This window comes from Neurospora crassa, linkage group II (assembly GCF_000182925.2).
Source record: "Neurospora crassa OR74A linkage group II, whole genome shotgun sequence".
Classification (NCBI taxonomy): Eukaryota; Fungi; Ascomycota; class Sordariomycetes; order Sordariales; family Sordariaceae; genus Neurospora; species Neurospora crassa.
In genome coordinates, this window is record NC_026502.1 from 850,858 (window position 1) to 866,083 (window position 15,226).

General features: G+C 53.6%; 6 protein-coding genes across 6 annotated transcripts; 3 read left to right on the forward strand and 3 right to left on the reverse strand.

Annotated features, from left to right (window-relative positions):
* Positions 1-595: 595 nt before the first annotated feature.
* Positions 596-5,051, forward strand: NCU03398 (hypothetical protein). The gene is made up of 14 exons (XM_951752.3): positions 596-627; positions 918-958; positions 1,229-2,223; positions 2,360-2,437; positions 2,541-2,660; positions 2,740-2,805; positions 2,887-2,949; positions 3,038-3,100; positions 3,168-3,251; positions 3,312-3,437; positions 3,504-3,584; positions 3,642-3,704; positions 3,778-3,837; positions 3,943-5,051. Exons 3-14 carry the CDS (start codon positions 1,944-1,946, stop codon positions 4,953-4,955), a joined length of 2,097 nt encoding a protein of 698 aa, XP_956845.3. The 5' UTR covers positions 596-627; positions 918-958; positions 1,229-1,943; the 3' UTR covers positions 4,956-5,051.
* A 40-nt stretch (positions 5,052-5,091) lies between these two features.
* On the reverse strand, positions 5,092-6,230 carry NCU03397 (hypothetical protein). The gene has a single exon (XM_011395235.1). The coding sequence runs from the start codon at positions 6,140-6,142 to the stop codon at positions 5,357-5,359; it is 786 nt and encodes a 261-aa protein (XP_011393537.1). The 5' UTR covers positions 6,143-6,230; the 3' UTR covers positions 5,092-5,356.
* A 178-nt stretch (positions 6,231-6,408) lies between these two features.
* On the reverse strand, positions 6,409-8,989 carry NCU03396 (nucleolar protein nop-58). Its single transcript, XM_951750.3, has 3 exons — positions 8,817-8,989; positions 8,535-8,624; positions 6,409-8,472 (listed from the first exon to the last, which is right to left on the reverse strand). The coding sequence occupies exons 1-3, from the start codon at positions 8,849-8,851 to the stop codon at positions 6,804-6,806; spliced, it is 1,794 nt and encodes a 597-aa protein (XP_956843.1). The 5' UTR covers positions 8,852-8,989; the 3' UTR covers positions 6,409-6,803.
* A 286-nt stretch (positions 8,990-9,275) lies between these two features.
* vma-6 (vacuolar membrane ATPase-6) lies at positions 9,276-11,047 on the forward strand. The gene is made up of 4 exons (XM_951749.2): positions 9,276-9,430; positions 9,487-9,575; positions 9,652-10,541; positions 10,602-11,047. Exons 1-4 carry the CDS (start codon positions 9,399-9,401, stop codon positions 10,683-10,685), a joined length of 1,095 nt encoding a protein of 364 aa, XP_956842.1. The 5' UTR covers positions 9,276-9,398; the 3' UTR covers positions 10,686-11,047.
* NCU03394 (ribosomal protein S15) lies at positions 10,707-12,464 on the reverse strand. The gene is made up of 2 exons (XM_951748.2): positions 12,104-12,464; positions 10,707-12,002 (listed from the first exon to the last, which is right to left on the reverse strand). Exons 1-2 carry the CDS (start codon positions 12,147-12,149, stop codon positions 11,086-11,088), a joined length of 963 nt encoding a protein of 320 aa, XP_956841.1. The 5' UTR covers positions 12,150-12,464; the 3' UTR covers positions 10,707-11,085.
* A 154-nt stretch (positions 12,465-12,618) lies between these two features.
* Positions 12,619-14,936, forward strand: rap-1 (ribosome-associated protein-1). The gene is made up of 6 exons (XM_951747.3): positions 12,619-12,901; positions 12,989-13,008; positions 13,101-13,158; positions 13,273-13,721; positions 13,786-14,622; positions 14,689-14,936. Exons 1-5 carry the CDS (start codon positions 12,810-12,812, stop codon positions 14,037-14,039), a joined length of 873 nt encoding a protein of 290 aa, XP_956840.1. The 5' UTR covers positions 12,619-12,809; the 3' UTR covers positions 14,040-14,622; positions 14,689-14,936.
* The last annotated feature ends 290 nt before the right edge of the window (positions 14,937-15,226 follow it).

A 15,226-nucleotide genomic window follows, 5' to 3' on the forward strand; every position in this document is an offset into this window, starting at 1 on the left:
GTTGGCGCGACATGCCAGGATATCGAGTCAAGTGCTGACGGTATCCGAGTGGCTGTCTTTGAAATATCCTCCACCAAACTGACCGGGTCGCACGTAACCGCGTCTCACCACTTGCACACGCGACCAGCATCCAGCACGAGGATGATACGCTTTCACGTGATAGGGGCCTCGATATGACTTGCATCCCTCCATTCTTTTTCGGGACAGGATCATCGTCGTCAAGCGACCATCCCCCTCCCCCACAGCCAACGCCGATGATAAAAAGTGATATGTACTTTGAGTCTGCATCGATTAAAGTTTTCTTTCCTTTTGCGCAACTGCGTCCTTATCGAAGGATTCCGGAGAAGATGACCGACGAGGACGATAAGATCAGACGGAGATGGAAAAAGTGATGGAATGTGCTTCATGCTTGATTGTTTATCAAGAGCGTTAAGCATTTCTACGTTTCTGATCGTCCCCCGCTCTTTGGGGATATTTCAGTCGTCACCCGTTGGCCGGCCGGGCGCTTGCATTTTTATGCTTTTCACATCAATCACACCATGGCGTTTGTTTATTTCTGTTCTTTTTGGTTTACTTTTACTTGAGCTGGCTATCCAAAAAAACAACACAGAAAACAAAATCCAGGAGGTCAGGACACCCTCTTCTCGAGACGCAGCCTCCCTCTTCCAATGCACGTTAGAAAGCACTGTATGCCTCTCGAAGTTTGTTGGATGGAGCCATCTGACTGGTGTGGTAACCGCTTGGCATCTTTCTTCTCCTTCCCCGCGCCCACATACACACACACATACCACACGCATGATCAGTGTTTGAGGAATGGCTGGGGATTTGTTGAATGGGAACCATCAACCAATGGAAAAGCTACTTGATGTTTTCCAGGAGAGATGCACAGGACTGGCTACTAACAAATGATAAAATAGGTAGGCGAGTTACGGGAAGCAACGAAGAGTCCCCGCCTCCGGTATGTATTGGTCCATCTTTCCATTTTACATTGGCGGCGACTACATAAGTGAACGATTGTAGAATGGGATGTTGTGCTGAAAGGTGCAGGTGGAAAGATTGCGGAAAGGAAGAAAGGAAGGAGTGCTTTGCCCCGCCAATGTGGTTCCGAACGGCAACCAAGTGAAACATCAACACAACAAGCTCCTACGTACAGGGGTGAAGGGAGGCAGGGGAGGCAGGGCTGATCACAACGTGGTGTGCCTGGTACTAACAACATACCTACCTCTAGGTAGCTACCCACGTACCCAAAGGCTCCTCCTGACTTGACTTGATTTGACAAGAGGACATGAGTGGTCTATGTCGGTATGTATCTGCTTTGCTTGCTCATTTAGTGTTTCATTCCTGTTTTCATTTCTTCTTTTTTTAGGGTTCTGACATTCCTCCGACCCCTTCCCTCCCCCTTGCCTGCTTGACATGTCTTTGTGTGCCTGGCCTGTCTGTCTGTTTGGCAGACACTGCTGTAACCAGTTCAACGGACGGTCCGGCCCATACCACAAAGCTGAGCTCATGACCTCGTCTTGCGTCCTCCCTTGACTCGTCTTGACTTGACTTGTCTTGACTTGACTTGACTTGACTTGACTAGGGTTCTGTTATCTTTTCCTTTCCCAGTCTCCTACCTTATCGTCTCACCTGACCTTTACCTTGACCGTGGACAACGGATACTGTTTGCGTCGGTTTGTTACTCCATTCTTCAACTCTCCTTTTGTTTCTTTTCTTTCTGTGACTTGAACAATTCGACCTGGATGAACTGGAAACCAGATCCTGAACCACTCGGTATTGGTTCACTCCGGTTGTTCTTACCCAACCCATTCGTTGATCGAGGCCAGGCCAGTTAGTCGAGACCAGGCCATCAACCTACCGATTAAAACCATCCTTCCTCCTCATCATCATCACCCATATTCCCGGATCTCCTACTACCGTAGGTAGGTAGGGTACTACCGACCATGAACCACCGAAGTAAAGGCCAACTCATGTGCCGACTCGAAGGCTGTCAGCACGAAGTCCTCTTCAAGACCGTCGACTCAGGAGGAGGCTCAGGAGGAGGCTACATCGACCCTCTCGAGCGCCGGGCCAGTATCATCAGGGATAGAAATGGCCACACTCTGCAGGGCAGAGGATCGCCGGCTGGAGCTGGAGCTCCGGGTGGAGGAGGGTATGGTCATCAACATCGGTATTCGAATGCCGGGGCGTCATCGACTGTTGCGTCGCCTTTTTGTCAAGCTCGTTAGCCCACCCTATTCTTTTTTGTCTCTTATAATCCGCACTGCCTACTGTCTATGTTGTTATTCTGAAATTCCTAGCATGTGATCTGCAGTTGAAAAAAAAAGATTATTCTAACATGGGTGACTGAGACAAATAGATACCTGCACCCACTTCTTCAGAGATGACGAGACTTGTACGCAGCTGAAGCCGTCGCATGATGCTGTTTGTGCTTATCGTAGGTTACCTCACCTCTCGCCTCTCCACTATCTACCTACTGTCCTCTTTCCCATCCATTGGACGAGTTTGTGACTGATCAACATATAATGTCAATAATACAGACGCGAGGTGTCCCGTTCCCGAATGCAGCCAGGCGAGACTTCAGTATTTGGATCCAGCCTACGAATCGAGACATGGTGATTCTCTGCCAGTGTACCAGAGGTGGGAGTACTGTGCTGATCGTGAGTCTTATTGCTGGGCATCCAGAGGCTTTTTGTTTGGGACTTGTGCTGATGTGAAAGGGTACCTCTCCCTTCACAGACAAGTGCACTATTCGAAGGTGTCCTCGTCGGAAACCATCGGCCAAGGCTAGCTATTGCAAGGAACGTGAGTACCAGGCTTTTTTTGCTTAAATCATCCGGTCGACTTCAATCAAGTAAGATGCTAACAAGTGAGCAATCTGTGAAGATGGGTGCCGTGCCGATGGATGTAAGAAACTGGTTCTTGAGAAACAGATTTGCTGTGAAGAGCGTGAGTTATCTATTTTCTGTTGCCTTGTATCTGGGGTATAATGGGTATAATATTCGTGAAGACTGACACCGTCGTGATCTCCCTTCAGACCAATGCCAGCAGGATGGATGTGGAACGATAGTCGAGGGGAAATATCCCTATTGTGCCATCCGTAAGTCATCACACTCGCTCTACGTAGAGGTAGCTTAGCCAACCCACTGACAAACACTATCTGAAAGACATCAAATGTGACATCAGTAATTGCAACAGAGCAAGGCATAATGTCGCCGGCACAAAGGAGTACCTCAGATTTTGCGTGGACCGTGAGTATTCTCTTGATCCACCTATTCAGTGCTGAAAAGTTGCTAAACTCCGACAATCAGATGCGACCTGCGCGGTAAACCGTTGCAAAGACATGAAGGTCGAGCAGTCACTTTACTGCGCACATCACACGTGTAGGGAGAGGGGCTGTAACAAGAGTAGCCAGTCGAAGCCGTTTTGCAGTGAGCGTGAGTTGCCCTTGTTCTTGTCCCTGGCTGGATGATGAAGTTGGACCTCATGTTGACATGGAACAGACTGCTGCGCGGAGGTCAACTGTCGATTTCCAAGACCTTGGGCAGCTAGTCCAAACCCAAGGGATAAATTCTGCCCGTTGCGTAAGTCACTCGGGGAGCCCAGACCCTTGGAGACCAGAGATACTGACAAAGTTGTAGACACTTGTCGTGCCCAAGATTGTCCCGAGTTCGTCGACCGCTTAGCCATCTTTTGCAGGACTCGTATGTCCCATCCCTTCTCTCCTATCATGAGGGCTTTGTCCAAGCAGAAACTGAAGTGCTGATAAAACAACAGATGGTTGCTCAAAACCCAAATGCCACCAAGAAGTTATCGTCGAGGGCTTCTGTCTCGATCGTACGTTCCCAACCTCTTAACCCTTATTTACCCCCCTACTCAAACCCCCTCCACCACCTCGTCTGTGCTTTCTCCTTCCTCATCAGTACTAACACAATTCAACAGACCTCAAAGCCCACTACATCACCCAAGGCGAACTCAAAGCCCGCGGCGGATCCTCCTCCTCTCCCAAAGACTCACCCACATCCACCACCGGCCAACCAACCACCATGACGACCCGCCCAAACCCGGCACAACCCCCCACCTTCCCCCGCCGCCTCTCCCAACAATCCCTCACCTCCACCCGTCCCGGGCCGGGCCAGCGCGCAAATTCCATCCTCCTCCACAACGGTCACGCCCACGAAATCCTCATTCCCCCTGACGAACACCCTGACGAGTTGCTCGACCATTCTCGTGTTGACCCTATCCGTTTCCAGCTCAACCAAGTCGTCGCCCAGCAACAACAACACGCCCGTCAGGCTTATCAGGCTCACGTAGACGATCCCGATCCCGACCTGGACAATGACGAAAACGACAACGACGACAACGACGATGATGATGACGACGACGACATAAATGACCACCACCACCTGCCCCCCAATCTCAACCCCAGTAGTCTAAACAGCCATCTAAGCCACGTCAGCCATCATACCAACCAGAGCCATCGAAGCCATCGAAGCCATCGCAGTCTACACAACGATATCCATAATAAAGAACCAGGAGGAGGAAGTGGTGGTAGTAATAGAAGTTCCCTATCCAGCGAAGCCGTGTCTGCTCTCTCTGATAATGAGAATATCGGCGCAGCAGCAGTGATAGTGAATGGGTCTTCTCTGGTTAACGGAACTAGTGGTGTTGGTAACGGTGGTGCTGAAAGCCCGGGTGATCCGCCCGAGTATAGCAAGGTTGCTGCTCCTGGTTCGATTGTGAGTGTTGGACAGGGACAAGGGCAAGGGCACGGGGAGGGAGGAGAGACGAAGACTGGGGGCGGAAGTAGAAGAGAGGAGAGGGAGAGGGAGAGGAATAGGAGGAAGGTGCTGGAGAGGGATGGAACTGGGACTGGGACTGGAGGAGGTGTTGGGATGCCGGGGAGTTTTGTGGGGGGAGGGGATGGGAAAGGGGAGGATAGTGATGGGTGGTGAGAGTTTTGGGAAGCAGATGTAGGGATTTATGAGTGATGGGTTGTGATTAATCGTGTTCACATCGTAAGGTGTTGTGGGCGATTTGGTTTACTTCGCTTTTTTTTTTCTTTTTTTTTTCTTTTTTTTTTTTTTTTCCGGAGGGGGCATCTTTTCACGGAATCTGGGGTTGATTCTGTAAGTAGTCTATTCGTTGAGCGAGTAGCTAGGTTTGATGATTACTATACCACTCTGTTTCGCCCAAGTCCTGTCTCGTATCATTTCCACGCAAAGTCCATACAATAATTCCAACATTTTCGCCATATAACTCTAACCACGACAAATGGTGTGCTGGCTTGCCAACCTGGGTATCCACGACGCGCGACATGTTGGCCAGTCCCATCTCTCGTCCCCTAGGTATCCCCTTAATCACCAGTATCAACCTCCAAATCAATCTGCACCCCGTTACTAACTCCATAGTCCGCCAAGCTCAGCTGATCCTTGAACGGCCTCTCGCCCTGCCTCTTCAGCAGGATCTCATGCGGCTCGCGACCGACCCGCATCGCCACCATGACCTTGAACTGCTTGATCGTGTCCGAGGGGAAAGCGGGGATTTGCGCCTTGGTGCCGAGTCGGTCGTTGACTGTTACTATAATCATTTCTTCTCCGCCGCCGCCACCACCTGATGTTGGGGCAGGGGCTGCTGCTGCTGACTTTTCTTTCTTGGGCCGGTCAGGGCGGTCACGACGAGGGGATCGGTCTCGGTCGCGGCGAGGTGAGCGATTGTTGTTGTTGTTGCGGCGGGGTGAACGATCACGGTCACGGTCACGGTATCTGTCGCCGTCGTCTCTTCTCCTTGGTGAACGGTCGCGGCGGTCGCGGGATCGGTCTCTCCTGTCTCTGTCCCTGTAGCGATCTCCTCCTCCTCCTCCTCCTCCTCCTCTTTGGTCCCTATCGCGGTCGCGGTCATCTCTCCTGCGTGGTGAGCGGTCGCGGTCTCGACCAAGGTCTCTGTCTCTGTTGCGATCATCATCCCGATCGCGATTCCTCCTGGGTGAGCGGTCCCTGTAGCCGCGCTGCAGACCGGCGCGGTCTTGGTTGTCGTCATAGCTGGTGCTGGACTTTTGCTTCCATTTGAACCCCCCCGTGTTGATTTTTGGTTTGCGCGATGGTGATCGCGAACGCGACCTCGGTCGGTCCGAGTCTGCCATGACGGCAGTTGTGGGGATTTTGTAGTTTCTTGTTGTAATGGTAAGAAGAAGGGAAGAAGGATGGGGTGTAAATAAACGAAGGGCAGCAAGGGACCTTCGACTGCTGGCCGGAGACCGCTCCTTGGCTCAGTGACGGAATTTTAGTGGGGCTATTGCGATGGGCTCGACGCGATAAGATAAGGACCACAAAAATTAATATTCGGACGTCAACACCATGGGAGAGACCCGATGAGTCGAGGTAAACTAGTCAAGGTGAACCAAGTCTCACTTCTCGAATCAACAATGGATTACTGACTGTCAATCGATTTCAAGCTTCAGAAGACGGAGGCTATTTAGATAGGTAGGAATACAACTTCGGGCCTCCGCCAACCGTTGACATGAACCGGGCCGCAGCGTATCACCACCGCTGCACCTGTCTCAATGCCCCCTTTTTAGATCCAAATGAGAATCGAGTCGCTTTATAAACAACATAAAACCAATATTCTTGTCTAAAACTCAAATCAATGCTCCATCCAGTACGCCGTCACATTGCCCATTACCAACGCCAGAGATCAACCACAAGCCGAAATTTTGCCGGGAGGTGTATCATACAGACAAACAAAACAAGAAGAAGGGAAGACGGAGCGGTAATTAACTCCCAAGATAAGACTTGAAAAGGAGATCACTCCTTGCTGGACTTCTTCTTCTTCTTCTTGGGCTTCTCCTCTTTCGTTGTCTCCTCCTCTTCAGCCTCAGCCTTGCGCTTGGAGCTCTTGGACTTCTTGGCAGGCTTCTCCTCCTCCTCAGCCTCTTCCTCGGCCTCGGCGTCCTTGCCCTTGAAGTCCTTCTTGCTGAGGATCTCGAGGGTACCGTCCTCCTTGATGCTGATCTGGCCGCGTTCGAAGCGGCGCTTGAACTTGTCGACAGACATGCCAGCGGCCTTGGCAAGACGCTCAAAGTCCTCGTCGTCAAGCTCCTTCTTGGCCTTCTTGTCCTTCTTCTCCTTCTTCTCCTTCTTGTCCTTCTTGGACTTCTTGGAGACATCCTTCATCTCTTCATCCTCATCGGCGGGAGCATCCTGCATCTCAACCTCCTGGATGAGGGGCTTCTTGGGAGCCTCAGCATCAGCGGCCAAGCCGTCAGCATCAATGTTGTACTTGCGAGCCTCCTTGATGTCCCACTTGGGGGCAGAAGCGACGGGAATACCGTTGGGGCCGACAGAGACACCCTTGCTGGCAATGGGCTTGCCCTCGAGCTGACGAAGGTTGTTCTCAAGCTTGGCACGGGAGCGGATACCGAGGCTGGCACGAGTCTCGTCATCGGCATCCTCGGGGAACTCGGCAAGAGCATCGGTACGGACACCGAGAGCGACCTTGGAGGCGAGCTGACGAGCCATCTTACCCTTGTTGGCACCAGAAGCCTGGCCAACGAGAGAAGCGTGGTAGATGAGACCGTACTTGGGAGTGGCGTGCTTGGTCTTGAGGGCACGGAAAAGGGCCTTCTCGGCACCGAGAATCTGGATGGTGGAACCGGGGTTCTTGGCAAGGTTCATGACGGAACCAGCGTGGGCAATGAGACGAGCACCGACAAGAGCGCCGACAAGCTCGGTCATGTTGGGAGCAATGGCGCGCATGCGGTTCTCGAGGTAGTCAGAGAGCTGCTTGCGGTAAACGGAGTAGTCGATGACGCGCTCAGCGAGGTACTTGATGTTCTGGAGATCCTCCTCGGAAACCTCAGTACCCATGGAAATATCGGCGGCAGCCTTGACGGCAGCCTCGATCTCGTGGGGAAGAATCTCGGACAAGTCGGCAGTCGTGGCGTTGGAACGCATGCCCATGGTGACAATGATGCGAGCATAAGAGAGGTTGTCGGGAAGGATCTTGGCCAACTCGGGGAAGTGCCAGCCGTACCATTCCTTGACACGCATGGCGTAGGTGTTGAGCTCCTTGTCAAGCTCGTCGAGGAGCGAGACGGCGTGGACGATCATGACATCGACCTTCTCGGGGGAGAACTTGAGCTTGTGGCGCGAGAGAGAGTGGGAGAGACCGAGGGACATCTCCTTGAAGTTCTCGGGGAGCATGCCAGGAATGAGCTCGGGAAGGTACTGGCGGATGGCACGGAAGAGGTCGGTGGTGGTGGAGTCGGCAATGGGCTGGATGTCGAGGTTGGGGATCTTGTTGATGGCAGCGCCGAGCTTGCTCTCGGCAACGGCGAGGGTGACCTTCTTCTCATTTCCAATCTCGGCAAGCAGGCTGTTCAGCTTGGGAGTGACCTTGCCCTCAACAACACCAGCGATTTCCTCGAGGGCAGTGGCGGCGCTCTCGAACTTGGCGAACTCCTTGTACTTGATCCTGTAGGCACACGCGTGTTGGTCAATTGCATCTTGTTGCCATGATGTGACGAGGCAGCTTACTCCTTGGTGATCTTTTCAACGCTGTTGAGACGCTCGGCGAGGTTGTCCGAGGACAGCAGCTTCTTGTCTGCCGCCTTGAACAGGCCATAACTGTAGGGACTTGTTAGACATGTTGGACTATTATGGTAGGTAGGTGTTGTTGAGGTTCGAGACGGAAGGGGAGACCTCTCGGTCTGATCGCAGCCGAATTGGACGATTCAAACTTGAAGCCTCCGCATATGCAGGCATGGACGACGCCGCCGCCGTTGTGTATGGACGTGAATTTGATGTGATGGCACTTACCCGGCACTGGTTTCTGTTAGGATAAAGAGAGGCATGGTTGCGGTTTGGTGTTTGGATCCCGAACGCGCTGGCAATTGTCGTTGGGAAACAGCAAGTGGGTGTGCTGTTTTTTTGCGATATTCACCACGAGCCTCGAGGGGGAGAAAAAAGTCGAGAGCAAAGAACAATTTTTTTCCACCAGACTTTGGAGCACCCACTTCTGCCCACACTCTGCCTGCCCACTCACCGAAATCCATGGCGCCCGTTCCCCCAATCAGAGCCCGGTGTGGGGTCGAAGAGGCCAGAGGTGGCCCGAGCTTGGCTATTGCACGTATCTTTTCAACGGCCAACTTTGTCTCCATCAACCCTCGCCTCTGGCCGCTCTGAATTGGAGATGCCAAGACCCGTCATGCACGGTCCAACCCTCTCTCTGAAGCGCCGATGGTGGGCGCCCTGTCGCAGCCTTCCTGCGCCTGTGACCTCGATGGACAACTGGAGCTCCAACAACGACAAGAGCAGCCCAGACAGGGAGTGCCAGCCATCTGTTGTTGTTGAACACTCGCTCGCTTGAACATATCACCACCTCCAACTCCAACCGCAGACATGGAGGGCCTATTATTCAACGTCAACAATGGGTATGTTGTCTCATTTCTAATTTGCAGATACAGTGCTGACCATCATTCATCAACAGCTACATTGAGGGTATCGTCCGTGGATACAGGAACAGCCTGTTGACGAGCACCAACTATACCAACATGACGCAATGCGAGTCGATTGATGGTGAGCCTCTCTCTCCCATCTCCATCCCCGACCCATTTCACCTCCATCCACATCGCCCTAACAACATTGCCCACAGACCTTAAACTCCAACTCGGACCTGCATACGGCGACTTCCTCGCCTCTCTCCCGCCCAAGCCTTCGACCTCCGCTCTCGCTGCCAAGACCACCGACAAGCTGGTCTCCGAGTTCCGCTATGTCCGCGCCAACGCGGCCGGCTCCCTGGCCAAGTTCATGGACTACCTCACCTACGGCTACATGATCGACAACGTCGCCCTGCTCATCACGGGCACCCTTCACGAGCGCGACACGCGCGAGCTGCTCGAGCGCTGCCACCCGCTCGGCTGGTTCGAGACCATGCCCGTCCTCTGCGTGGCCACCAACATTGAGGAGCTGTACAACAGCGTCATGATCGAGACCCCACTGGCCCCGTACTTTAAGAGCAGCCTGTCGCTCCAGGACCTGGACGAGCTCAACATCGAGATTGTGCGCAACACGCTTTACAAGAACTACCTCGAGGACTTTTACCACTTCGTCAACACCCACCCCGATATGGCCGGGACCCCGACTGCCGAGGTGATGTCGGAGTTGCTGGAGTTTGAGGCGGATAGGCGGGCTATCAACATCACTCTTAACTCGTTCGGCACCGAGCTGTCCAAGGCGGACCGTAAGAAGCTCTATCCTAACTTTGGGCAGCTGTACCCGGAGGGGACGCTCATGTTGTCGCGGGCAGATGACTTTGAGGGTGTGAGGCTCGCTGTTGAGGGTGTGGCTGATTACAAGTCGTTCTTCGATGCTGCTGGCCTCGGAGGCGGTCCCAGCGGTCCCGGTAACATGGGCGGTGGCGGAACTGAGGGCAAGAGTCTGGAGGACATGTTCTACCAGAAGGAGATGGAGATCTCCAAGATGGCGTTCACGAGGCAGTTCACCTATGCCATAGTGTATGCGTGGGTCAAGTTGAGAGAGCAGGTGAGATTAGGGTTCCCCTGTGTTGTTCGTTGAGCATCTGTTGACTAATGTGACATTTAGGAAATCCGCAATATCACTTGGATCGCCGAGTGCATAGCGCAGAACCAGAAGGAGAGGATCAACAACTACATCAGCGTTTTCTAAAGAGCAGTAAGTTGTCGTAATGAGGTTTGATTTTCAGGTTGCATTTTTATCAGAGGAACCTCGTCCTCCCCCTATGTTTTGCTTGAGCCGGGTTGTCAGTGCATGTTATCAATGACCAAGAAATGGGAAGGGGAGAAAAGGCGTATTGGGCGCGTTACGGCCAAAGTATTATATCTGGACTCTTGGGGAACACAAAAGGGGTATCATCATCATCGACATGGCCTGCCCCCGCGTGCGCCCCTTGGTTTTCTCCGGTTATTGTTTATTGTTGTATTGTACATAGAGAAGGCCTCTTTGTTTTGTTACACACGCTTTCATGCTACGACTGGAAATCACATCTTCTTCCGCTCACTCACACACAAACACACACGCGACAACCGAACCGGGTGCGTTGAATGTATTAGAGGGTGATCTGACCCTTCCAGGTGGCGGGCGTCAGACCGAGGGTCTCGAGCATGTGATGCCACCTTCCACTGCCTCTCTCCTTGCGCTCCATGTACCTCAGCAGTCTTTGGCGCTTGTGGCACAGCCTCCGCAAACTGCGCTTGTTGTTCTTATCTCTGTTGCCGCCGTGGCCCTCGAGCGCCTTGCTGAGCGCCCGGATCTTGGACGTCAGGATGGCGATCTGCACCTCACTGCTGCCCGTGTCCGGGCCTGCCCGCACCGGCTGGGGCTTGGGCTCCACTCCGCGCGCCAGCGGCGGCGTCGGCCTCTCGAGGCTCTGATCTGTAATGTGGCGACCGAAAGTCTCGATGCAGCGGCGGATGTTGGCGTGTTTGCGGTCTTTAGCACCACCATGCTCAAGCTTCGCGATACGCTCAAGGGCGGCGACGGCCTTGGCGTGTCTGGCGGCGTGCTCGCGAGCCTCCTCGTCCTCCTTCTCCGGGTCGGCCGTCAAGCGGTCCTCGGCCTTGATGGGCTTCAAGATGTGCTCGGCGTACTGAATGGCGCTGTCGAACTCGTCCTTGTTGAGCAGGTAATTCCGTAGGTGCGGCGAGGTTGGGAGGGGCTTGGGTTCCTCAACAAGCTGGCCGTCGGGGCCGACCTTGGGCGGAGAGACGGAAGCCTGGCCGGCGCTGTCGAAGGATTCGACGAAGGGGGTCGTGATACCCTTGACCGGGTCGCCCCATGCGGCGTCGCGTTGGGCCTGGAGCTCGGCCTGGCGCTTCACGTTGACGGCCTTGCGCTGTTGCGCCTGGGCCCAGCCGTAAGGGTCCTGCTTCATTTTACGCTTCTTTTCTTTCTGGGAGATGTTGGCGGTTTGGATGAGAGGTTGCAGGGCCTGCGCCGGAGAGGCCACGGCGGGGCGAAGACATACTGTCGTTTCCAGAGCAACATGTCAGTACGTAGGTGTGTTTGGCGGGGGACATCATGGACGGCATGGCAAAAAGTTGAAAGGTAAATAAAAGCTCACGTACGCGTGAGGCTGCGAAGCCCTTGAGGGCCAGGTAACCTGGGAGGCATGGTTGGTTGGTTGGGTGTGTGGTGGTGGTGGTGGAGGTGCACCGGCGTGGTCGGTCTCGAAGTGCAAGTCGGCGCAACAACTTTCTTTCAAGTCTCGCAGCTTGGCCCGGCGGTCCCTCCTCGTCCCTCCAGGTCACGGTCCGGCCGATGTTGAACAACTTCCCGTGTCGGTCCGCACCTGAACCAAAATTTGGGTTCCAAGTGCGCTAGGCTAGAACAGGGTTAGTCCATCTCTCAACTCGAGCTTGCAGACTGCGAAGTGGACCACTTCACTGATCACCCTGAGGTCGGGCCACCCAGGGTGAAGCAAACGGCAAAATTCAGAAAAGAGGCCCTGTCGAGGTTAGGATTTAATGGGGCTAATGGTATTTGAAGCTATTGATTGGATGCAGTCTGATGTCCAAGGAGAAGAATACGTACCATGCTGCAATGGCTTGGCACGGTCAACTGTCAACCAACTGCACAGCCCTGGCGGGGCAGTCGGCGCACTCGCGGCACTCCACAAAATTGAATTTGTGTGCGAAAATCAGAGGCAGAAAGCTCGGACGTCCCGCGACTTTGGCTGGCCTGGTTGAATTAGAAGAAAAATATATTCACCCTCCACGCCGTCTTCCTGACACCTCCTCAGTCCTCACACCGCAAGGCCAGAGATCAGTCAAGATGGCGCCCGCTAACCTCCCCTCCATCTTCAATGCCACGAGCACCGATATTGAGCAGCTCCTTGCTGCTCAGTGCCACATCGGCTCCAAGAAGTGCGTTTTTGCGAAATCCACATCGCCGGCGACATGGCTGAGAGAAAATGAGACCACGAAATGCTGACTTTGTGCGATTGCGAATAGCCTCGGTGTTCACATGCAGCGTATGCACTCCCTATCGATATATCCACACTTGTCGAAGCTACAACGACTTGCGATCGCACGGACAAATTTCTGACCTGACTTGACTCTGCAGCTTACCTCTGGAAGACTCGCGCCGACGGTGTCAACATCTTGAACGTTGGCAAGACCTGGTATGTGGAGGATCGATCGATCGCATGAGTGGATGGTGTCCAAGTGGAGGAGACATGGTCACCAGGATACCTCGAACAAAGGCCACAATGGCTGACAGTGCTGGCTCACCACAGGGAGAAGATCGTCCTTGCTGCCCGCATCATCGCCGCCATCGACAACCCGGCCGATATCTGCGTTATCTCTGCCCGTCCCTACGGTCAGCGTGCCGTCCTGAAGTTCGCCGCCCACACCGGTGCTCAGGCCATCGCCGGTCGCTTCACCCCCGGTTCTTTCACCAACTACATCACCCGCTCTTTCAAGGAGCCCCGCCTCATCATCGTCACCGACCCCCGCACTGATGCCCAGGCCATCAAGGAGGCTTCCTACGTCAACATCCCCGTCATTGCCCTCTGCGATGCCGACTCGCCCACCGAGTACGTCGATGTTGCCATCCCCACCAACAACAAGGGTCGCCACGCCATCGGCTGCGTCTGGTGGATGCTTGCCCGTGAGGTCCTCCGCCTCCGCGGTACCATCTACAACCGCGAGACCCCCTGGGACGTCATGGTCGATCTTTACTTCTGTATGTATCCCCCGGAGCCCCCGTGACCGTCTGAGGGACCATGTCTCTAACCATTAACCTACAGACCGCGACCCCGAGGCTGAGGCCGAGGAGAAGGTTGAGGAGGAGAAGCTCCCTGGCGTTGAGGAGGAGGGTGTTGCCGCCATTGAGTCCGGCTTCCCCGCCACTGGTGACTGGGAGGCTGCCCCCGCTGGCTTCCCCGCCACCGGTGAGTGGTCCGATGCCGCTCCCGGTGCCGCTGCCCCCAACTGGGACGCTACTGCCCCTGCCACCACTGCTGACTGGGCCGCCACCGAGGCCAAGGAGTCCAGCTGGTAAACAGTTGTAATCGAAAAAACACATTCGGTTTCTGGGTCAAAAATGGCGTAATGGAGGCGTGATGGAGACTGGACTTGTGGCTTGAACCTCGCCCACCGATTTCCAACACGAATTGATCATGAATACCCCCAACAATGGAATCTGGCTCTGGCTTCTTGCAAACCGCTTATCCCCTGGCAATGGGTCAAACTTGACCGCACTAATGAGGGAAAGATACTCGATCTGGCGCCATCTACTCTTGTATATGCTGTCTGGAAAGAGGGAATGCCCTGTGGGGTCAAAAGGGGTGGACTTAATCGTTATCCCGCCCTTGCCATGTGGTGCGATTTGTGAAGTTTGGGGATCTTGAAACAGATGAGATTTGCTCCGAATGGATACGTCCTGACCCTACTGTGTGCTTCCCTCTTGTGATATGATGACTTGGCCATATTCCAGATCGTTTGACTGACCCAGATTATGTAATCATGACCCTACAAGATTGGCGAAAGTAAACAAAGCATTCAGGGGCTGTGATCTTCGAACCGGCAATGGCTAACGCCTCTGTCTCTGGCATTTGTGAAGTGTATAGCCTGACATTTGAATAGTGTGTTTACCCTTTTACTTTGCTTTGTTCTAATAATCAACTGCAGATGTTGCTAACCCTGAACAGCTTTCCACGTACAGATGTTTGGCCCTGCGAATCTGCCCCGGGGAGTGACAATACTGACGGCTATGGCCGAAATATCCAGGCGAAGAATCCAAGAGAGCTGGCAGGATGAATGAATCAAGGTGATACTCAATCATCCACTTGAGCAACATCTCGAATCCACCTACTTTCCACCTTATGTTCCATTACTGACAGCGAGATTTACGGACTATGGAAGCCTTTCTGAATATGTCAACCAAATGAATCACTGAGTTTTTGAGTATTTCCATCGCCTTGTCGGGTGCCGACCTTCCTGATGGTACTAACTGCCGCGGCTTGAAGCACGTGCCGACTGGAACGAAGTTGTTGGGAAGAAAATGCTTTGAGCCCTGAAACAGGTTGTCCTGGTGAGCGAAGGAGGTATGTGTCTTCTTGACTTCTTCTCTTTATGATCAACAGTATTCGAGCACCATGGAAAATCGCGACTCCTTGGTCGATAGCCTTGGTTTGAACTGGCCCTTACTGGACACTCGCCATAGTTCACAACATCCAACATTTACAC